We start from the raw sequence: 22,668 nt of genomic DNA, 5'->3' as shown, positions 1-22,668 counted from the left end.
TGCCAAGAGTTGACGGAAAGCGTTCGCTCCGGCCCTAACCAAACTCGCTAAAGCGGGAACAATCGACAACAAACGACTAACTTGATAATGCAAACTTAATAATAACTTAGTTCTAACCAATAAATTTGCTGGAGGCTTTTGCCCACTCAAATGACTGTTCCTAATTTTAAAGTTTGTGTCGGTTCGGTTTTTTCTTCGGTGTGCTAAGTACAATACATAAATTATTGCTTTGACTTTGTCATTAGAGTTGGGGCTGAAGAATGGGCGGGGGCGGCGGAGGTGCACGCTGCCATTACAATCCTGCAGTCGATAACGCCGATTCGCAAGGGCCCGAGTTGAAAGTTTTATTCCGAACTTGTCCTGCTCTTGTTACACGAACGCTGCAAACACCCATTCCATTTGTTCGAAGGACGAGAAAAAGCGCCGGCCAACGGTGTTTGTAGATTGTCTTCAAACACGGCTTTTTGTCCACCTCGGCTTCGTCGGGAACAGTCGGAACGATGGTTCTTTTGCATTAAATTACTTAAAATCTTGACCCACCGAATTTAGAAATATTGGGTTACCTGCTTTCATTGGGGATTGGATCACTGTCGTCAAGGGCTTTAATAAATTAGTTTCGTCTTGACTTAAATGATTCAGTACTTTTAACAACTTTACCGTGATGCATGTGATCAAAGGAAACGATGAGTGGTAATAATAATTAAACGTTGTAGATGTAGATTTAATGCATGCTCAAGGAAAGTATTTTGCCATTAATGACTATGTAATTTCTCTTTCGAACGGACGAGTCATACACATACATGGAATTAAAAATAAAATAAGTAAGAAAACAAAAGGTAAAGAGCATTTCATGCTGCAGATGTAGTGAGATGGATTTAACAATATTTTGTGATGACTTAATGTATATTTTTTTATTGTGAAAAAAAAGTTGGACTAAATTTGTCTGTCTGCCGTCTGTTCGGTTACTTATTTAACAGATAATCTCCGAAACCACTAGACCGATTGTTAAATTTTATACGTGCATTAGGAATATCGTAACAAAAGGATGAAGCCATCTGCAAAATATACGTTAGTAATAAAATACTTCTTTACGTGTGGTTTATGAATCCTGTTTAGCTTTTACTCTAAACACCCACATTTGCGGAAAAATTGTATAACATTTTGAAATTTAAATTTGTACATAGCTCTGAAATCTTACAAAATATTATGACTCATAGATTTTAGAATTACTTATACAGGGCATTGCATTCATTAAAATGAAGAACGACTCACTCCATCTTCCCGAAAATTTGAAAAAACAGTATTGGATTAATTTACAATTTTTCGTTCCTTCGATCTCAATTTTTTTAAGTTTTCAATTTCTCAATTTTTATTTTCCCGATTTTTAATTTTTATTAATACTTTCTCGTTTTGCATTTTGGATTTTTCGGTTTTACAGATTTTCAAAAATCTGGATTTACCTATTTTCGATAAATTTTTTGATATCACGATTTTTGGTCCTTTCTTATTCATCGATTTTGCAATTTTCTGATGGCACAATGTTTTGTTTTTAACTTTAATTTTTTCAATTTTTTTCAATCATCCAATTTGTCGACTTCAGAATTTTTCATTTTGTCGTTTCTTCTAAGTATTTTTCAAGTTCTTAATTTATAATTTTTAATTTTTTTCACTTCTAATTTTTTGGTTTTTCGATTTTACAAATCTATGATATCATAATTTTTCGTTTTTCCTTTTTTTTAGATTTTATAATTTTCTGATTTCATAAATTTTTGTTTTTTATTTTCCTTATTTTCAGTTTTTCAATTTTCCGTTTTTGTTTTTTTTTCTAATTTCCCAATCATTATTTTTTCGATTTTTCAAATTTTCGTTTCTTCAATTTTTCGTTTTACGATTTTCCAATTTTTCGTTTCGTCAATTTTTCAACCTCCTGATTTTTATTTTACATTTTCCCGCTATTTTAATTTTCATTTTCTCGATTTCATAACACAATTTTTCGTTTTTTCACTTCCTTTATTTTTCAATGTTTCGTTGGATGTTATAATATTGTTTATTCGATTTTTCAGATTTTCTGTCTGATGTTTCAGTTTCTCTGTTTTTCAATTTTCCAATTTTGCAATTTTTGGATTTCTCAATTATCCGATTTTCATATTTTTAATTTTCCAATCTTTCGATTTTTCAATTTTTTATTTCTTCAATTTTTCTAGTTCTTGTTTTCCGGTTTTTAGATTTTTCAAAGTTTTCGTTTTATAAGTTTTTAATTTTCATTTTGGATTTGTCAATTTACAATTTTTCAAAAAATCTGGATTCATGTACGTATCTTCGAAAAATTTTTTATTATCACAATTTTTGGTTCTTTCTTATTCATGGATTTTATAATTTTTTGGTATCAAAATTTTTCAGTTTTTCAATTATATCGACTTCCAAATTTTTCGGTTTTTCGTTTGTTCTATTTTTCAAGTTCTTAAATTATAATTTTTCATTTTCTAAATTATTAATATTTCAGTATTTCGGTTTTTCAAATTTTTGTTTCCTCAATTTTTTAAGTTCCTGATTTTTATTTGCAATTTCCGGTTATTCTAATTCTCGTTTTCTCGATTTTATGTCACAATTTTTGGTTTATCTTTTCCTTTATTTTTCAATATTTCCCTAGAGTTTATGATTTTAAGTTTATTAAATTTTTCAAATTTGCAATCTCTGATTTTTCTGTTCTCGCTTTTCCAATTTTCCTATTTTGCAATTTTTGGATTTCTCAATTATTCGATTTTCCGATTTTTAATTTTCTAATCTTTTGATTTTCCAATTTTTTGTTTCTTCAGTTTTTCAAGTTCTTGTTTTTCAGATTTTTCAAACTTTTCGTTTTATAATTTTTGCATTTTTATTTTGGATTTTTCAATTTTACAATTTTTCCAAAGATCTGGATTTATCTATCTTCAACCAATTTTTTAATATCACAATTTTTACAATTTTTTTCTTCTATTTTTCAAGTTCTTCATTTACAATTTTTCACTTTCTCGTTTATTAATTTTTTTGTATTTCGATTTTATAATTTTTTAGTACCACAATTTTTCGTTTTTTCTTTTCCTCCGATTTTTTTGTTTTTCTGTATTTTTCAGTTTCTCGAATTTTTAATTTTTCGATGTTCAAATTTTCGTATTTTCAATTTTTTGATTTGCAATTTTGCAGTTTCTTAATTTTTAAATTTTCGAGCTCCTGATTTTTATTTTTCACTTTCCGGCTATTTAATTTTTCATTTTCCGAATTTTATCTCACAATTGTTGATTTTTTCATTTGCTTTATTTTTTCAATGTTTCTTAAGATTTTATAATTTTTCGTTTATTCAATCTTTAAAATTGTCAGTCTTTGATTATTCTATTATTGGATTTTCCAATTTTTTAATTTTCCAGTTTTCCAATTTTGGTTTTCTTAATTATTCGATTTTTCGAATATTTTCATTTTCAGTATTTCAATATAACAAAATTTCGTTTTTTCAATTTTTAATTTTCCAATCTTTCGATTTTTCAATTTTTTGTTTCTTCAATTTTTCTAGTTCCTGTTTTCCAGTTTTTAAATTTTTCAAAGTTTTCGTTTTATAAGTTTTTGATATTCATTTTGGATTTTTCAATTTACAATTTTTCAAAAAATCTGGATTCATGTACGTATCTTCGAAAAATTTTTTATTATCGCAATTTTTGGTTCTTCCTTTTTCATGGATTTTATAATTTTTTGGTATCAAAATTTTTCAATTTTTCAATTATGTCGACTTCAAAATTTTTCGGTTTTTCGTTTGTTCTATTTTTCAAGTTCTTAATTTATAATTTTTCATTTTCTCAATTATTAATTTTTCAGTATTTCGGTTTTGCAATTTCCGATTTTTTATTTTCTCAATTTTTAATTTTTCGATTTTTCAAATTTTTGTTTCCTCAATTTTTCAAGTTCGTGATTTTTATTTTTCAATTTCCGGTTATTCTAATTCTCGTTTTCTCGATTTCATATCACAATTTTTCGTCTTTCTTTTTCTTTATTTTTCAATGTTTCGCTAGAGTTTATAATTTTACGTTTATTCAATTTTTCAAATTTGCAATCTCTGATTTTTCTGTACTGGGTTTTCCAATTTTGCAATTTTTGGATTTCCCAATTATTCGATTTTCCGATTTTTAATTTTCTAATCTTTTGATTTTCCAATTTTTTGTTTCTTCAATTTTTTAAGTTCTTGTTTTTCAGATTTTTCAAACTTTTCGTTTTATAATTTTTGGATTTTTATTTTGGATTTTTCAATTTTACAATTTTTCCAAACATCTGGATTTATCTATCTTCGACCAATTTTTTAATATCACAATTTTTACAATTTTTCACTTTCTCGTTTATTAATTTTTTAGTATTCCGATTTTATAATTTTTTAGTACCACAATTTTTCGTTTTTTCTTTTCCTCCGATTTTTTTGTTTTTCTGTATTTTTCAGTTTCTCGAATTTTTAATTTTTCGATGTTCAAATTTTCGTGTTTTCAATTTTTTGATTTGCAATTTTGCAGTTTCTTAATTTTTAAATTTTCGAGCTCCTGATTTTTATTTTTCACTTTCCGGCTATTTAATTTTTCATTTTCCGAATTTTATCTCACAATTTTTGATTTTTTCATTTCCTTTATTTTTTCAATGTTTCTTTAGATTTTATAATTTTTCGTTTATTCAATCTTTAAAATTGTCAGTCTTTGATTATTCTATTATTGGATTTTCCATTTTTTTAATTTTCCAGTTTTCCAATTTTGGTTTTCTTAATTATTCGATTTTTCGAATTTTTTCATTTTAAGTATTTCAATATAACAAAATTTCGTTTTTTCAATTTTGCACTACTTCGATTTTTAAGTTTCTCCAATTTTAATCTTTCGATTTTTCAAATTTTTGTTTCCTCAATTTTTCAAGTTCCTGATTTTTATTTGCAATTTCCGGTTATTCTAATTCTCGTTTTCTCGATTTTATATCACAATTTTTGGTTTATCTTTTCCTTTATTTTTCAATGTTTCCCTAGAGTTTATAATTTTAAGTTTATTAAATTTTTCAAATTTGCAATCTCTGATTTTTCTGTTCTCGCTTTTCCAATTTTCCAATTTTGTAATTTTTGCATTTCTCAATTATTCGATTTTCCGATTTTTAATTTTCTAATGTTTTGATTTTCCAATTTTTTGTTTCTTCAATTTTTCAAGTTCTTGTTTTTCAGATTTTTCAAACTTTTCGTTTTATAATTTTTGGATTTTTATTTTGGATTTTTCAATTTTACAATTTTTCCAAACATCTGGATTTATCTATCTTCGACCAATTTTTTAATATCACAATTTTTACAATTTTTTTCTTCTATTTTTCAAGTTCTTCATTTACAATTTTTCACTTTCTCGTTTATTAATTTTTTAGTTGTCCGATTTTATCATTTTTTAATATCACAATTTTTCGTTTTTTATTTTCTTCCGATTTTTTTAATTTTGTATTTTTCAGTTTCTCGAAATTTTAATTTCCCAATTTTTAATTTTTCGATGTTCAAATTTTCGTGTTTTCAATTTTTTGATTTGCAATTTTGCAGTTTCTTAATTTTTAAATTTTCGAGCTCCTGATTTTTATTTTTCACTTTGCGGCTATTTAATTTTTCATTTTCCGAATTTTATCTCACAATTTTTGATTTTTTCATTTCCTTTATTTTTTCAATGTTTCTTTAGATTTTATAATTTTTCGTTTATTCAATCTTTAAAATTGTCAGTCTTTGATTATTCTATTATTGGATTTTCTAATTTTTTAATTTTCCAGTTTTCCAATTTTGGTTTTCTTAATTATTCGATTTTTCGAATTTTTTCATTTTCAGTATTTCAATATAACAAAATTTCGTTTTTTCAATTTTGCACTACTTCGATTTTTAAGTTTCTCAAATTTTAATCTTTCGATTTTTCAAATTTTTGTTTCCTCAATTTTTCAAGTTCCTGCTTTTTATTTGCAATTTCCGGTTATTCTAATTCTCGTTTTCTCGATTTTATATCACAATTTTTGGTTTATCTTTTCCTTTATTTTTCAATGTTTCCCTAGAGTTTATAATTTTAAGTTTATTAAATTTTTCAAATTTGCAATCTCTGATTTTTCTGTTCTCGCTTTTCCAATTTTCCAATTTTGCAATTTTTGCATTTCTCAATTATTCGATTTTCCGATTTTTAATTTTCTAATCTTTTGATTTTCCAATTTTTTGTTTCTTCAATTTTTCAAGTTCTTGTTTTTCAGATTTTTCAAACTTTTCGTTTTATAATTTTTGGATTTTTATTTTGGATTTTTCAATTTTACAATTTTTCCAAACATCTGGATTTATCTATCTTCGACCAATTTTTTAATATCACAATTTTTACAATTTTTTTCTTCTATTTTTCAAGTTCTTCATTTACAATTTTTCACTTTCTCGTTTATTAATTTTTTAGTTGTCCGATTTTATCATTTTTTAATATCACAATTTTTCGTTTTTTATTTTCTTCCGATTTTTTTAATTTTGTATTTTTCAGTTTCTCGAAATTTTAATTTCCCAATTTTTAATTTTTCGATGTTCAAATTTTCGTGTTTTCAATTTTTTGATTTGCAATTTTGCAGTTTCTTAATTTTTAAATTTTCGAGCTCCTGATTTTTATTTTTCACTTTGCGGCTATTTAATTTTTCATTTTCCGAATTTTATCTCACAATTTTTGATTTTTTCATTTCCTTTATTTTTTCAATGTTTCTTTAGATTTTATAATTTTTCGTTTATTCAATCTTTAAAATTGTCAGTCTTTGATTATTCTATTATTGGATTTTCTAATTTTTTAATTTTCCAGTTTTCCAATTTTGGTTTTCTTAATTATTCGATTTTTCGAATTTTTTCATTTTCAGTATTTCAATATAACAAAATTTCGTTTTTTCAATTTTGCACTACTTCGATTTTTAAGTTTCTCAAATTTTAATCTTTCGATTTTTCAAATTTTTGTTTCCTCAATTTTTCAAGTTCCTGCTTTTTATTTGCAATTTCCGGTTATTCTAATTCTCGTTTTCTCGATTTTATATCAAAATTTTTGGTTTATCTTTTCCTTTATTTTTCAATGTTTCCCTAGAGTTTATAATTTTAAGTTTATTAAATTTTTCAAATTTGCAATCTCTGATTTTTCTGTACTGGGTTTTCCAATTTTCCAATTTTGCAATTTTTGGATTTCCCAATTATTCGATTTTCCGATTTTTAATTTTCTAATCTTTTGATTTTCCAATTTTTTGTTTCTTCAATTTTTTAAGTTCTTGTTTTTCAGATTTTTCAAACTTTTCGTTTTATAATTTTTGGATTTTTATTTTGGATTTTTCAATTTTACAGTTTTTCCAAAGATCTGGATTTATCTATCTTCGACCAATTTTTTAATATCACAATTTTTACAATTTTTTTCTTCTATTTTTCAAGTTCTTCATTTACAATTTTTCACTTTCTCGTTTATTAATTTTTTAGTTGTCCGATTTTATCATTTTTTAATATCACAATTTTTCGTTTTTTCTTTTCCTCCGATTTTTTTGTTTTTCTGTATTTTTCAGTTTCTCGATTTTTTGATTTCTCAATTTTTAATTTTTCGATGTTCAAATTTTCGTGTTTTCAATTTTTGGATTTGCAATTTTGCAGTTTCTTAATTTTTAATTTTTCAAGCTTCTGATTTGTTTTTTTCACTTTGCGGCTATTTAATTTTTCATTTTCCGAATTTTGTCTCACAATTTTTGATTTTTTCATTTCCTTTATTTTTTCAATGTTTCTTTAGATTTTATAATTTTCAGTATTTCAATTTAACAAAATTTCGTTTTTTCAATTTTGCACTACTTCGAGTTTTAAGTTTCTGAAATTTTAATCTTTCGATTTTTCAATTAATTGGTTTCTCAGTTTTCAAGTTCTTGATTTTCAGTTATTAGATTTTTCAAAATTTTCTTTTTATACTTCGTTGTTTTTTCATGTTTTATTTTTCAGTTTTACAGTTTTCCGTATTTTTATTATTTTTTTATTTGAAAAGTTAAAAATCGAAATATTTAAAAATAGAAAAACTAAAAAATCGGCAAAAATTAAAAAATCAGTGAATCGAAAAACTGGAAAGAAAAAAAAAATCGAATCGAAAAATTGGAAAATCCAAAAATCGTCATAAAGTAAAGTCGAAAAACTGTAACAATAAAAGATCGAAAAATTGGAAAGTACCAAGAATTTAAAAATAAAACATCGCAAAATCGAAAAAGTGAAAAATTGTAAAAACTATGATTATTATTACATATTTAAAATGGAAACTAGACACGTTACAAACTAAAAATTGAAAAATCATGAAACTGAAAAATCTAAAATTGAAGAAACAAAAAATTAAAAAAATTAAAATTGAAAAACGAAATATTGAAAATGTTCACATTAGAAATGAGAAAAATTATAAAATCTGAAACACCGAAATATTGATGACACCGAAACGAAAAACTGCAAGTCGAAAAATGAAACAAACGAAAAACTGAAAAATCGAAAAATTGAAAAGTTAAAAATTGTAAGCTCGAGAAATTGCAAAATCTAAAATTTCAAACATCCAAAATTTCGAAAATGGAGAAAGAAACAAATTTTGTTAATGCAAACTTGGAGAGTCGCGTGTCTTAAATGTAAGAAAAGAAAAAGATACATGGAAAAATTGGAATCGAAAAATGAGAGAAACGGAAAATTAAAAAAATGGAAACTGAAAAACAAGAACTTATAAAATTGCAAATTTGAAGAACTGAAAAATTAAAGAATCGAATTAAAAATAAAACTCCAGAAATTTTAAATCCAAAAATTGCAAACAAAATGTAACTAAAATGAAAAACTCAAAAATAATAAATCGAAAAATTAAAGAAACGAATAATTGAAAAAATTAAAATTGAAAAAACAAAAATTGTAGAACCAAAACATGGGAAAATCGAATAATTGAAAAAACAAAATTAAAAAAAAACCGAAACGAAAAATTACAATTCGAAAAATTGAAAAGTTCGAAAATTGAAAAACTGAAAAATTTAAATTTGAAAACTCGAAATATTGCAAATCAAAAAGCTGAAGAAACAAAAACATGAAAAATTGAACAATTGAAAAATTCATCTGTAAGAAATTATCAGAAAACAAAAATCGTAATTTTTTTATAATTATTCAAAGAAGCGGGATTTGTTGGGCTGCACTTCAGAGGCGAGGGAAGTTCTGTGTAAATAACTTTCGATCAATTTTTATTAGACTTGGGCCTATAATGAAATTCGGTAAAACGATTTTGTGAAGTGAGACCTTGATTATAATATGCTAATTTTCTCATCCGAACACTCTTTCATTAGCTAACTATGTAGTAGCGCTGCGTACTCGTTAGCATATACAGATTCCGCAAGGATGGAATTGAGACATAAGTGTGTATATTTTTAAATGAAAACGGTATTTATAAGTGACTAGTAACCGCCTAATAACTATAATCACACAAGTTCATACCACGTGCTACAGTTTCTTTTGTCGTGTAAATTCAGTTCTGCATTTTGTTGTGCGCTGTAAACCCACTTTTCCTTAGTATCTGCACTCGGTAATAAAACACGTATGGCACAACTTCAGATCATCTTTCCCTACTTTATCTTCCCTAGTTTTATTTGTGTGCTTTATAGATTAAATTCCTTCCGAAACTTCAAAACTTCCCCCACACTCAAATTAATTAGACACCCCGCAAAAAAGGGACAAAGTTAAACATGCGTTATTTATTTCATGCAAATACAGCTTGTTTCCAATAAAATACCCGGCGTAAAAACAAAACCGGCGTATAAAGAGCAAAACGAGTAAATAAACGTTCAATCTAGCGTAATTTATGTAAGCAAGGCAAAACCAAATGAATTTCCGAAATTTATTTGTTTAGTAGGAGGGCAACGCAAATTCGCTACATATCCGAAGTGTATAATGGAACTTCCACGTCTGGATCTTCAGCAGGATTGTAGGGGGCGCACATATACGTTATTAAAGCGCAAATATTTGTTCGGCGAGGTCGGTTGCGTTGTGCGGCATGACAGTTAAGCAGGAATTACCTGTGAATAAAGAAGCAATCCCGTCTGCGCAAATATGTCAATCTTGACCTTGCTTAATATTAATACTTAATTATGCTGGAAGCACCTACAAAAGGAAATGAATGATGATAAAACAGAACCGGTAAAATGGAGGCGCAACTTTATAAAAATGTGAGTAACGTAACCAAACAAAAACACGCATTTACGAGTTAGCTCACAAAGTTAAAACAAACATCAAGGTTTCAACGAATTTTTACGTTTTGAGCACGTCGATGTGGTTTTTATTTTAATATTTGTGTGACTCTGCCTGCTTTAAACGTCACAGTGTTTTCCCTGAGGCTACAGAAACGTATATTATTTAAATATAAACAATTCAACCAAAGAAAAGCTTCAGGAAAGACGTGATGTAAACATTTGTTATTAGAATTTCTGTTGGTGAATGGAAACCAGCTGGGGTTTGAATTCGATGACCTCATTTTTATTGTTTTTTAGTAGAATGAGGGATTTTAGCTGCATTTTTTTTTATTTGTTATATTTGAACAGACAACGAAAACATTGATGACATCAGAATTTTAAAGGAGAAAAAGAGAGGAATTTTTATTAGGGTACATTTAAAATTTCCTAATAATCAGTCCAGTAGTTTAGGTTATTATATGTTCAATAAAATCGTTAATGGACAAATTTCGGGTTGTACAAGCTATACAATTCCGAACATGAAATTAGAGTATCCAATGCAAAAAAACACAGTTGAAATATTTTCTTAGAAAAAGATAAAAATTAGAACAACTTGAAAATTCCACAATTTTTTTGATGCAAAATTCAAGACAAGAAAGCCAAGTTTTTTCAAAAAGGAAGGAAACTTAACTAAAAATAACATTCAAAAAATTAGGGAGGATTTTACTTCCTCACCTTAAACTAATGAAGTATTGAAATAGGGTTCATCGGGAGACAGCTTCTTTCATATTTTCTGGACGTTTCATGACCCTCAGGATACGAAAAATAGGTCTCCCCGTTTTAGTCTGTCTGTCTGCCGTCTGTCGGATAATTTTCGAAACAACCGGACCGTTTGTTGTCAAATTTGTATCTATTTTGGAAATCACCAACGATTTAATGACTAATACATAAACACCAATTTTTGTCCAACAGGTAACACCTAGTTACAGCCCAAAAATATGAGAATACATAATAATCAAAAAGAAATCTAAATCTGTCGAAATTTTATCAATCAAATTGTGCCCCCCCCCCCCCCCATTTCAAAAGGTCACGAGCCGTCACTGCTTTAAACATTAAATAATTTAATTGTTATTCCAATTTTTATTTTGAGACCGTAAGCTTCATTTCATGACTCCTAGAATGCAAAAGAGTAGGTCCCTCGTTTCCACCGTTATATTGTCCGTTGGGTTGAAATTTTGGATCTATTTTATTAATATTAATGTTAAAATTAATGTTAAAATGTGCAAAATTCTCTCCTATTTTAATAATCCACTTCTACTTTTAATTTTAGGCTAAAAAAAATCAAAATTGTAAAACAAAATTTTACCATTTCACGGCGAAATCAATGGCTCTGAAATTTTGTATACGGTTCCCTTCCAAAAATTTGATGACGTCACCTCAGGATTTTGAGAATTAAGTCTCGCTTAAAATGTGCCACAAATTCAGTTATTTATATATGTATAGTTTAATAATGTATCTATCTTTTTGGAAATGAAATCAAGAACATACGATTTTTTTTAGTAATTAATAAATTTTAGGAGTAATTAAAATACCTTTGCGAAAATTTTTTGGGAACAATAAATTTTTGTTGTTCATATAGAATCGTTGGTGTTTTTTAATAATTTTTTGTAAAAAAAATTGCCCAATTGCCCAAACTTTTATCAATGCGTGCTTAATAGACTCATTTTTTCAATCTATAACCATAAACAATCGAAGTTAGGCGTGCATCTATAATATATGTTTTCTGTTGCGCAGAAGCTAATACTGTTTACCTGTACTTTAATACAAATAAATATGACCAAATACTAATTTTAACATTGTAACTTTTACGGAATTCATGTTTTTAAATTTGTACGAAAAAATCTTTGTTTGAAATTCATGGAAAATTTTTAACCAAAATTCGCCAAAATATTTCATCATTTTACTTTAAGGTTACATATATTAGCTTATTTTACTTTATCAATCTTATAAAACAAATAAAATTCCGGAAACTTAGTCTAAATAACTTTAGACCAATTTTTCAATTTTGTAATTTTGCAATTTTTGATTTTTCACTTTCATAATTTTAGAATTTTTTGATTTACCAATTGTCCTGTTTTTAATAAATCAATTTTTCAGTTATAAGATTTTCCAGTTGCTTTAATTTTTCATTTTTCAATTCTTTTATATTTGGATTTTAGAATTTTTTCGATTTCAAAATTTTCAAATGTTTCAATTTTACAATTTTGCCATTTTTCGATTTTAACTTCATTCGATTTTTCAGTTTTAGAGTTTAATAATTTATCCAATTTTTCAGTTTTGCAAAATTATACATCTTCAATTTTTTTATTTTTTATTGTTCAAAATTTCAATTTCTCAAATTTTTGATTTTTTGGTTTAATTATTTTGCAATTTTTCGTTTTTAAAGGTATCGGATTTTTAAATTTTTAATTCTTCAGTTAGCTCAAGTTCATTGTTTGGATTTTCTAATTTTTTGGTTTTTCATATTTTAAAATTTCGATTTCCAGTTTTCTAAGTTGTTGATTTTATAGTTTTTCTGTTCTACCACTCCCTGACTTTTAAATTTTTAAATTATACGATTTTTCGGTTTTGTAATTTTGCAATTGTTTGAATTTTCAGTTATATTTTCTCAATTGTTCCGGTTTTAATAAATCAGTTTTTCAATTTTTGATTTTCCAGTAATCAGATTTTCTAACTCCTCGATTTTTCAATCTTTGAATTTTTCATTATTCATTTTCATTTGTTCGATTTTTCATTTTAGAAATGTTTGCAATTTTTCATTTTTACAGTTTAATAAATGTTCGAATTTACAATCATCCAATGTTTCAATTTTGTAATTTTACCTTTGTACAATTTTCAATTTTTCGATTTTTAATTTTTCAAAATTTCTGTTTTTTCAATTTTTGATTCTTCAGTTGTCTGAATTTCATTGTTACAATTTTCAAAATTTTTCATTTTTGTAATACTTATTATATATCTTCAATTTTTTTATTTTTAATTGTTCAAAATTTCAATTTCTCAAATTTTTAATTTTTTCGGTTTAATTATTTTACAATTTTTCGCTTTTAAAGGTATCGGATTTTTGAATTTTTGATTCTTCAGTTACCTCAATTTCGTTGTTTGGATTTTCTACTTTTTTGGTTTTTCATATTTTAAAATTTCGATTTCCAGTTTTCCAAGTTTTTGATTTTGTAATTTTTATATTCTACTACCCCCTGACTTTTCAATTTTTAAATAATACGATTTTTCGGTTTGGTAATTTTGCAATTTTTTGCTTTTTCAGGTTATATTAGTTTCTCAATTGTTCCAGTTTTTCAATTTTTGATGTCCCAGTTATCAGATTTTCTATCTCCTCGATTTTTCAATCTTTGAATATTTCATTATTCATTTTTCATGTGTTCAATTTTTCATCTTAGAAATGTTTGCAATCTTTTATTTTTACAATTTAATAAATGTTCGAATTTACAATTATCCAATGTTCCAATTTTGTAATTTTACCATTTTACAATTTTCAATTTTTCGATTTTTTATTTTTCAAAATTTCCTTCTTTTCAATTTTTGATCCTACAGTTATATGAATCTCAATGTTTCGATTTTCTAACTTTTTCACTTTTGTAATATTATAGATCTTCAATTTTTTTATTTTTAATTGTTCAAAATTTCAATTTTGCAAATTTTTGATTTTTCGGTTTAATTATTTTACAATTTTTTGTTTTGAAAGGTATCGGATTTTTGAATTTTTGATTCTTCAGTTACCTCAATTTCGTTGTTTGGATTTTCAAATTTTTTGGTTTTTCATATTTTAAAATTCCGATTTCCAGTTTTCCAAGTTTTTGATTTTGTAATTTTTCTACTCTACTACTCCCTGTCTTTTCAGTTTTTAAATAATACGATTTTTCGGTTTGGTAATTTTGCAATTTTTTGATTTTTCAAATTATATAGTATTTTCTCAATTGTTCCGGTTTTAATAAATCAGTTTTTCAATTTTTGATTTTCCAGTTATCAGATTTTCTAACTCCTTGAATTTTTCGTTATTCATTTTACAATTTTCAATTTTTCGATTTTTAATTTTTCAAAATTTCTGTTTTTTCAAGTTTTCATTCTTCAATTATCTGAATTTCATTGTTTCGATTTTCTAATTTTTTCATCTTTAATATTTCAAAATTTCGATTTCTAGTTTTCCAAGTTTTTTATTTTTCGAAGAAACAGTATTTGTTGTTCAGGGGCGAGGAAAGTTCTTTCTAAATAATTCCTCAAAAACCGACGTTACAGACGATAATTTTTTTTAATGTGTTCAGAAATTCTAGTTTATTTTTAGGTTAAACAGACATGCATTTGATTTTAACCTTAAACGACAAAATTCTCGAAACAGATCTTCCAATTGAGAAAAAATCAAATTATCGTTATTAGGATTACTAAAAATAAACTTTAATACAGCGTTAAAAGCTTCATGGAATCTGAGCTTCTGAGTCATGACTTCATGGGACAAAACAGAACATTCTAAAGTCAAATGCATCGGAAATCATTCGCATATTTTCAGCAGATCCTCTGTGCATGGGCGTTCAATAACCTCAACACAGAATAAATTTTTAAATCTTCTTTCACACCAATTGCCGTTGGTACAAAGAACTTATTCTGTCATGAATGAAAGATATTTTCCCGATTTGGACCGTGATAATTTGGAAAAAATTTAGACGTTTCGTCCACTTTCGTAAGAAATCTTTTTGTTATTACGTGAAAGAAGCTATATTTCAATCCTGATGATTTGATCCTACAAAAGGTTTTTATATTATTAGCAAACCAAGTGGTCCTTTCGATTACTTCGTGATAATCATTCATAAATTTTTGTAACAACAGAAGACATAAATCTGAACCTTGAGACATTCTGGAAGTAATTAAATAAGATATTATGTAAAAGGTTTGGTTAAAGTTTATTTATTTACATATGTGCTAAGCTGCATCAAATATTCTTTCCTCTCATACCACATAATTCCGGGGGCTACATGTTTTCCATTATCAGGAGATATAAAATTGAATAGAAAACTAATTCATCAAACTTTTTCGAACTTCGTCTCATTTCAATTTTCATAAATTTATACACCTATTTATATACTCTACCATAGCGGATTTTTAGACCCCGTGCTGCTTTAGCTATCTGTCGATGTAGTGATCCGCCCAAAACCATGACCAGTGTAGACGTAAAATTTTTTTTCTTTGCAAGTAAATAGCCAGTTTGAAATTGTTATTAGCATAAAAGACAGAATAAGCTAATTTAAGAGCTGAAACAACCTGTTTTCGGTGCTTTTAGTGAATTATTTGCCCTGGCTACGTTTTCGCACAAATGGCTTAATTTCAGAGACGAGTTATGAGCAGTACCATTATTGTATGTTTGGTTGCCTACATTTTCAGCGTAGTTCCTTCCAAACATCTTTGCATATTTCAGCTATTCAGAGAGTCTACAAGTTGCTCAATTAATGCAAATTCGCAGTTTGAAGCGAGCCGGAGCTAGACTATCCTGTCTCAAAAGTTGGAAACGTATAATTCCCAACACAAACCCAACAAACGGAATTATCGGTAGCCGTTAACGAGATTGCTGGTTCAGGCAGCAGGAATTACCTGTATGTCAGAAAACGTCCGAGGAAATCCTTCCGGCATGTTTGTGAAGAAGAACAACGCGCACAAAGGTCACGTACCATGCAGGCGGTAGCATATCGCTATCTGCACCTCACTTTGATCACCTCTAATTGTATTTATCCTGTCGATAACAACACAACCCCACCAAGCACGAACACACGACGTAATCAACTCGGAAGGCAGCCGGCTAATTAACGTTACACATCACACAAGGATTCGCGGGCACAACGTCGCAAAAATATCCTTTGTAGTTTCGTCCAGGACCGGGCCGGTTACGAGCAACAAGTTGCCACACGTGGTCCGATGCGGTCACCTGCGGGCGCCCCGGGCCAGGACCGACTCAGGAGTGGCCACCTACGATCGGTCTCGAGCGTTCCTGCAACCGAAGCGGTCTGCACCAGACTTAACACTGCTGGTTGTTGTCTTTTCGATGGCTGAACCGGTTAGCGGTCGCTCACTCGGACACGCTGCACTTTCTGCAAGGACCAAGAAGACTATTTTTAGCTGGCGCATATTGACGATCGATTTGCGAAATTGATTTTGAAAGCTTTCGGAATTGGTAATGCGGCTGGGACGGCGGTGGTGTGCATGGTTCGATGCGCTTTTTCTGCCCGGAGCGCGCAGGTTTGGCTTGGACGGGCAGATTAGTCACAATTTGGGTTTTTGGAGTAGGTAAGCAAGTTAAAATTCGGCGGAACGGTGGCTGGCGGAGAAAATTTCGAAATCTGCAGGGTTATTTCACCAGAAATCTCATCATCTTTGTAGTTACAGTCTCTACAAATAACACAAACTTCCTATTGTGTAATGTGTACTCATAAGACTCCTGAAATGGACTACACTTATTTTGTTTTCTGACGAAATTGCTAGCATTCGTCCAAAAATTCTCATTAACTCACTACAAAATTTTATTCAGCGTCTTGTGAATTGATAACTATTAAATTGAGTTTGGCATCGAAGTAACACACGTTTTCTAACATTGTTATGAAATTGTCTATAACCACCACTACATCACCCAAGATCTTTTATAATTGTCCCTTATCGAGGCGGATAAATTTTATTATACTTCCGTTGAACCCTTCCAAACAGAAACATGCAATGTGAGAATCCGTTCTGGGTACTGAATATACACTGTTTTCAATCCATGTTATATGTTTGACTCAAAAGCACCCAATATTATTAGATATTTTTTAATAATATTTATGTTGATACAATATATTGAAGAATCCTTGGCAGTACTAAAAAGCACGGAATTTTTAATGTTCCTACAAATTTTTGTTACTACATTTGGCCAATATTTTTTAACACACATTTTTGTGAAATTGTTAAATATGAAACTATAAAAACGAAATTAATAGCTATAAATTATATACGTGTCAAACAAATGTAACATGAATGTGAACTCTATTAACTACCTACCTTTGGTCTTCAATATCAAGACAGAAATTCGTCAGAGTTTCCCGTTTCCAAGCAAAAAGGTCATTAATGGTGACCACTTTGTTATATTTTTATTTAACATTTATAATTTTGTAATAAACAAGTTACATAGCGAGCATATAACGGAAGTATAACGGGGTCTTATAACTGTTATGTCACTGTTATATTCGTTTGAAGCGGTAGGTGATTTATTATATATTAGATATTATGTTCATGTTATGTTTTTGTTACATAACTTGTTATATGACAGTTACTGTTGTGGTGACCGAATTTAAATCAAAATATTCGCGTTGAAATTAATTAACAGTGGCCCAAAATCACATTAGAATAATTTGAATTTGAGAAAGAAAAAAAAATCATCGAAAAAATCGTTAAACATAGGCAACCAGGTGCACGGTAACGCTTGCTGGATAGTTGGACAATTAGTAGCGCTAGGGATTTTGGTTAGAGGATTGGCGGTTAGACAGAGGGCGGCATGGCGGAACGTCAGTCTGAATGTGTTTCTGTGAATGTACACAAGTGGTAAGTAGCTAGGTTTAAATTAGCTGGTTTGGTAGTTAGTAAAAGAAAAGAAGCCTTTGTTTAACGACAGTCAATCGTAACCGACGTCGCTCAGTTTTCCCCAACCCGCATGGCTAATTCTTGCGGCCTTTTAATCAAAAAAAGTGTGGAGTTCCGTTCAACGCGAAACACGTGCTATATATATATATATATATATATATAATTCAGGCCTTAAAGGCCCTGGGCTTTTTTAACAATAATTTTCCATTTGTTCCTGTCGGCTGCTTTGGATCTCCAATCTTCAATGCCTAAGTTTTGAAGATCTTTTCGAACATCGTCTATCCATTTCAGTTTTGGCCTTCCTCTCTTTTTCTTTTCTCCTTTTAGGCGGTCTAATACTTTCCCGATTGTCCTTTCCTCTGGTGCTCTTCCGACGTGGCCTAGCCATCTTAGTCTCTGTGCTCTGATTATCTCCGTGATTGTTGGTTCTCCGTATATTTCCTCGATCTCTCGGTTTGTTCTTCTTCTCCATTGGTCTAGTTCTTTTATACCTCCATATATCTTTCGTAGTATCTTGCGTTCCCATACTTCCAACTTCTGTTCCTTTTCGTTCGTTAGCGTCCATGTTTCACTAGCGTTCAGGACTGTAGGTCTTACTATTGTCTTATATACTTGTTTCTTTGTTCGTCGTGTTACATTCTTACTCCTCAGAAATCTGTTTAATCTTCCTGCACTCTTGTTTGCTTTCCCGATCCGTTCTTCTATCTCTTCGTTCATTTCGTTTTTGTTTGTAATTACTACTCCTAGATATTTGAACCTATTTACTTCTTCGAATTCGTATGTTGTTCCTTCGTCTGTAGTTAGTTTCAGTGGTTTTGTTGGGGTTTGTTTTGTTTCCATCTTCATAAACTTCGTTTTCTCTTGGTTGATCGCTAAACCCATTCGTTTCGCTTCTCTGATTAGATTTTTTGTCATTTTCTTCATTTCTGCTTCTGTTCTCGTTGTACATGTCACGTCATCTGCAAAGGCTATATTTTGGTGTCTTTTTTCGTATATCGTGCTCGTTCTGTGGATGCCACTTCTCCTTATTATTGCTTCGAGTACTAGATTGAACAGGGTAGTTGATATTGGATCTCCTTGCCGGAGTTCTGTTCTTACTTGGAATGGTTCTGACAACAGACCTTTTATCTTGACTCTGTTTCTGGTGCTCTGCAGGGTCATCTTTGTCAGTTTTATTAGTTTTCTTGGGACTCCCAGTTCTTTCATGGCTTCTAGCAGTTCTTTCCTGTTAACCGTGTCATAGGCTTTTTTAAAGTCTATGAACAGCAGATATAAGTTGATTCCCTGTTCGTAATGTACTTCTTGTAGTTGCTTCAATATAAATATCTGGTCTACAGTAGATCTATTTTTCCTAAACCCTGCTTGATATTCTCCTACTATTTTTTCCATATGCTGCTTTAGTCTTCGGTTGATGCAAGTGGCCATTACTTTATACGTTACGTCTAGCAGCGCTATTCCGCGATAATTTTCGCATTTCGTAATATCTCCTTTTTTAAATATCGGGCAAAGTACTGCTTCACTCCATTCTTCTGGCATTTTTTCTTCCTTCCAACATTCTAGCACTAGTCGATGTATCTCTGATGCTACTGCTTCTCCTCCGTACTTTAGCATCTCGCCCTTTATTCCGTTTCTACCAGGACTTTTGTTGTTTTTCATCTGCCTTAGTGTTTCTCTGATCTCTCCTTCGTCAATTACTATTGTTTCATCTGGGTCATCCGAGTCGTTCACTCTTTCGTTCGTATCTTGCTGTGTATCCTGTTCGTTTAGCAGCTCTTCAAAGTATTCTGCCCATCGTTTTATTCTTGCTTGTTCGTCTCCTATCAGGTTGTCGTCCTTGTCTTTACAATATATTACTCGTGGTTGATAGCCTCTTTTCTCTTTTTTCACGTCCTGGTAGAAGTTCCTTATTTCATTCTTGTTGAAGTTTTCTTCTATTTGTCGTATTTGTTCTTCCATCTTTGCTCGTTTCTTATTTCTGCATATCTTCTTGTACTCTTTCCTTTTTTCTTGGTAATCTTTTTGGTTCTTCTCATTTTTTTATTTTAGATATTTCTGTCTGGCTGACCTCCCCGCTTCTATTGCTTTTCTACATTCCTCGTCAAACCATTCGTTTCTATTTTTGTTGTCTTTTTTGACGAACCCTAGTACTTCTTCCGAGGTCTTCCATATGTTCTCTTGTAGTTCTTCGCACCTCTCTTCTATAGGTATGTCTTGCTGTGTTGATCTTATTCTCTCATTCATCTTTTGTTCGTATTCCTGTTGTACTTCAGCTTTCTTAAGTTTGTTTACATTTAAATATATCACGTTGCGTCTTCTTTCCTTCTTTTTTCTTCGGTATTTCTTGTTTGAGGTCTGCTCTTACTAGAAAGTGGTCTGAATTCGCTTCTGCTCCTTTGTAGGTTCTTAATCTGGTTATTAGTTGGGCATCTCTCCTTTCTACCAGTATGTGGTCTATTTGGTTGACCGTTTTTCCGTCAGGTGACATCCATGTGCCTTTGTAGATCTCTTTCTGCGCAAAGAAGGTGCTTTTGACTACCATTTTATTTTCTTGTGCAAACTCTATCAGTTTTTCTCCATTTTGATTCGTTTTTTGATGATTGCTTTCTTTCCCGATTGTTGGCCTGTAGCAATTCTCTTTACCTATCATTGCGTTGGCGTCCCCTATAACCATTTTAATGTCATGCTTTGGTATTTTCACATATTCTCTTTCTAGTTCTTCGTAATATTCTGTTTTTACTTCTAGATCTTTCTCTTCAGTCGGTGCATGTATATTCACTAGGCTTATCTTCCTGTACTTACTTCTTATATAGCTCATTCTTTCTGAGATTGGTTTGAAGGTAATTACTGCTCCTTTCAGTCTCTTCTTCACCATGAATCCTGTTCCTAGTTCTCTGTTGTCAATTCCGCTATTAAATAATATGTAGTTGTCTATTTCAGTGATGAATTTGCCTTTTTGTTTCGTCTCTTGTATAGCTGCTACATCTATATTATACCTTTGTAATTCTTGAACTATTTGTTTGAGTTTTCCTTCGCTATATGTTCCTCAAACATTCCATGTTCCTATTCTAATTTTCGGGTTTTTCTTTCTCTTCGTAATTCCTATCGGGTCATCCATGAGCTTTGCATACGTCGTCATTGTTTTCCGGTGTGTGGTTTCTTCCTCTGTTAGTTTTTTGGATTTTCTTTGGGGTGCGACGGTGCTTTCACTAATTTGTCTAATTTAGTGTCCCAATGCCAGACTTCTCCTGCCCATATCATGTTTTTGCACCATACTTTTGCCTCGACTCCTTTTCCTTTTTCTGCTGCTGCTATTCCTCTTATTTTCTTCTGTATCTCGCTCTCTTGTTTGGTGTAATCGTCTTCAATAAACGTTTCTGATCCTTTTAATTTGTTCTTCTGTTTCATGATTGCTCTTTTTGTGACCCAGTTCTCTATCTTTACTACTACTATGTCGTATTTTTCGCTGACTAATCTTGCGTCTTGTATCTTAGTTTGGATTCCTACCTTATTTTTTAGGAGTTCTTCAACCTCTGCTGTTATTTCGCTTCCTTGTAGTTTCCCTCCTTTGATTACGATGTTGTTTCTCCTTTCTGCTTTTTCCAGTTTTTCTAAGTGTTGCTCTACTCTTTCTAATCTTTCGGTCAGTCTTTGGTTTTCTTCTCTTAGTGTTGTTACTTCTGTTTGGTATGCTCTTTGGTCTCTTTTTATTTCTGCGATTTCCTCCATTAACATTTTGAACATATTCTTTACTTCGTCCATGTCTCCTGCTTGTACTCTCTTCTGCTTCCTCTGTACTCTTTGACCTTCCGGTGATGGTGAAAAGGAGGTTTCTCTTTTTCGTTTCTGGTTGTCTTGTTCTTCTATTGCTAGTTTGTGTCCTTTTTCCGGTTCAGGATTCCCGTTTAGCATTCCCTGGCCGACTTTCTTGCTTCGTGTGTATCTAGTACGTTCCTGTGTTGATTACTCCGTGCCGCGATAAGAACTGTCACCCAGACTATCTCTTCGGAGGTTAGGTTCTTTTGATTCCACACTTTCCCTAATAATTGCTGCCCTTTCACTTCTTGGTGCTTCTTATTCTTATTCCACTTCACTTCTTTGTTTTCTACTACTTCTCTTTCGCTTTTGACGCTCGATATCTCTCGATTTTCGAGTTTGGATTTCGGGGCGTGTTCTGCTTATCGTAGTCAGGACCGTACTATACATGCTATAAATTTGTTTTATTGTTTGTAAATTCACCAATCAAGTTAGTTTTTCTTAATCGTTAGCTAGTACAAACACAATTTAACAATCAGGATTATTTAAATAAACCACTTGCTAGAAGATTTTATGAAATTCACTTAGTCAGGATAATATCTTTGTTGTTTAATTCCGAATAAGTTTCTGGATGCATATGCGTAAGTGTTAGATTATAACACTGCGTAATTCTTTACACAAGATTGCTAATAGTTCATTTACGGCAGTTAAACTAATTCATACCGCGAACTGGCAGGGGGTTAAAATAATTTCTTCCCTTAGACGGTTATCATCGTTATCATGATCACATCACTGGGGCATGTCCTCACCACGTTAAAGATTGATTACTTCATCGAGGCTTGTCCTCACAAAGCTACAGATTGATTACTTCATCGAGGATTGTCTTCACAACGCTAAAGATTGATTACATCATCGACGCTTGTCCTCACAAGGCTAGAGATTGATAACATCACCGAGGCTTATTCCTCGCAACGCTAAAATATACATCATCGAGGTATTCCCTCGCAACAATAAAATTACAGCACCGAG

At 30.1% G+C, this 22,668-nt stretch overlaps 2 protein-coding genes across 2 annotated transcripts in view; both read right to left on the bottom strand.

Annotated features, from left to right (window-relative positions):
* Window positions 1-16,283, bottom strand: part of LOC135128578 (EGFR adapter protein-like) — an 803,179-nt gene extending 786,896 nt beyond the window's left edge. The window contains exon 1 of the mRNA XM_064055467.1: window positions 15,874-16,283. Within this exon, the coding sequence (XP_063911537.1) occupies window positions 15,874-15,912 (39 nt within the window). The 5' untranslated portion in view covers window positions 15,913-16,283. The remainder of the gene's footprint in view (window positions 1-15,873) is intronic.
* Window positions 16,284-19,923: 3,640 nt separating this feature from the next.
* On the bottom strand, window positions 19,924-20,942 carry LOC135128825 (craniofacial development protein 2-like). Its single transcript, XM_064055904.1, has 3 exons — window positions 20,936-20,942; window positions 20,249-20,868; window positions 19,924-20,160 (listed from the first exon to the last, which is right to left on the bottom strand). The coding sequence occupies exons 1-3, from the start codon at window positions 20,940-20,942 to the stop codon at window positions 19,924-19,926; spliced, it is 864 nt and encodes a 287-aa protein (XP_063911974.1).
* Between the last annotated feature and the right edge of the window lie 1,726 nt (window positions 20,943-22,668).

This window comes from Zophobas morio, unplaced genomic scaffold (assembly GCF_036711695.1).
Source record: "Zophobas morio isolate AGI-343-1 ecotype UQ-CSIRO unplaced genomic scaffold, CSIRO_AGI_Zmor_V1 ptg000014l, whole genome shotgun sequence".
NCBI classification, from domain to species: Eukaryota; Metazoa; Arthropoda; class Insecta; order Coleoptera; family Tenebrionidae; genus Zophobas; species Zophobas morio.
Note: the sequence above shows the minus strand (reverse complement) of the source record. Positions and strands in the feature narration are given on the sequence as shown.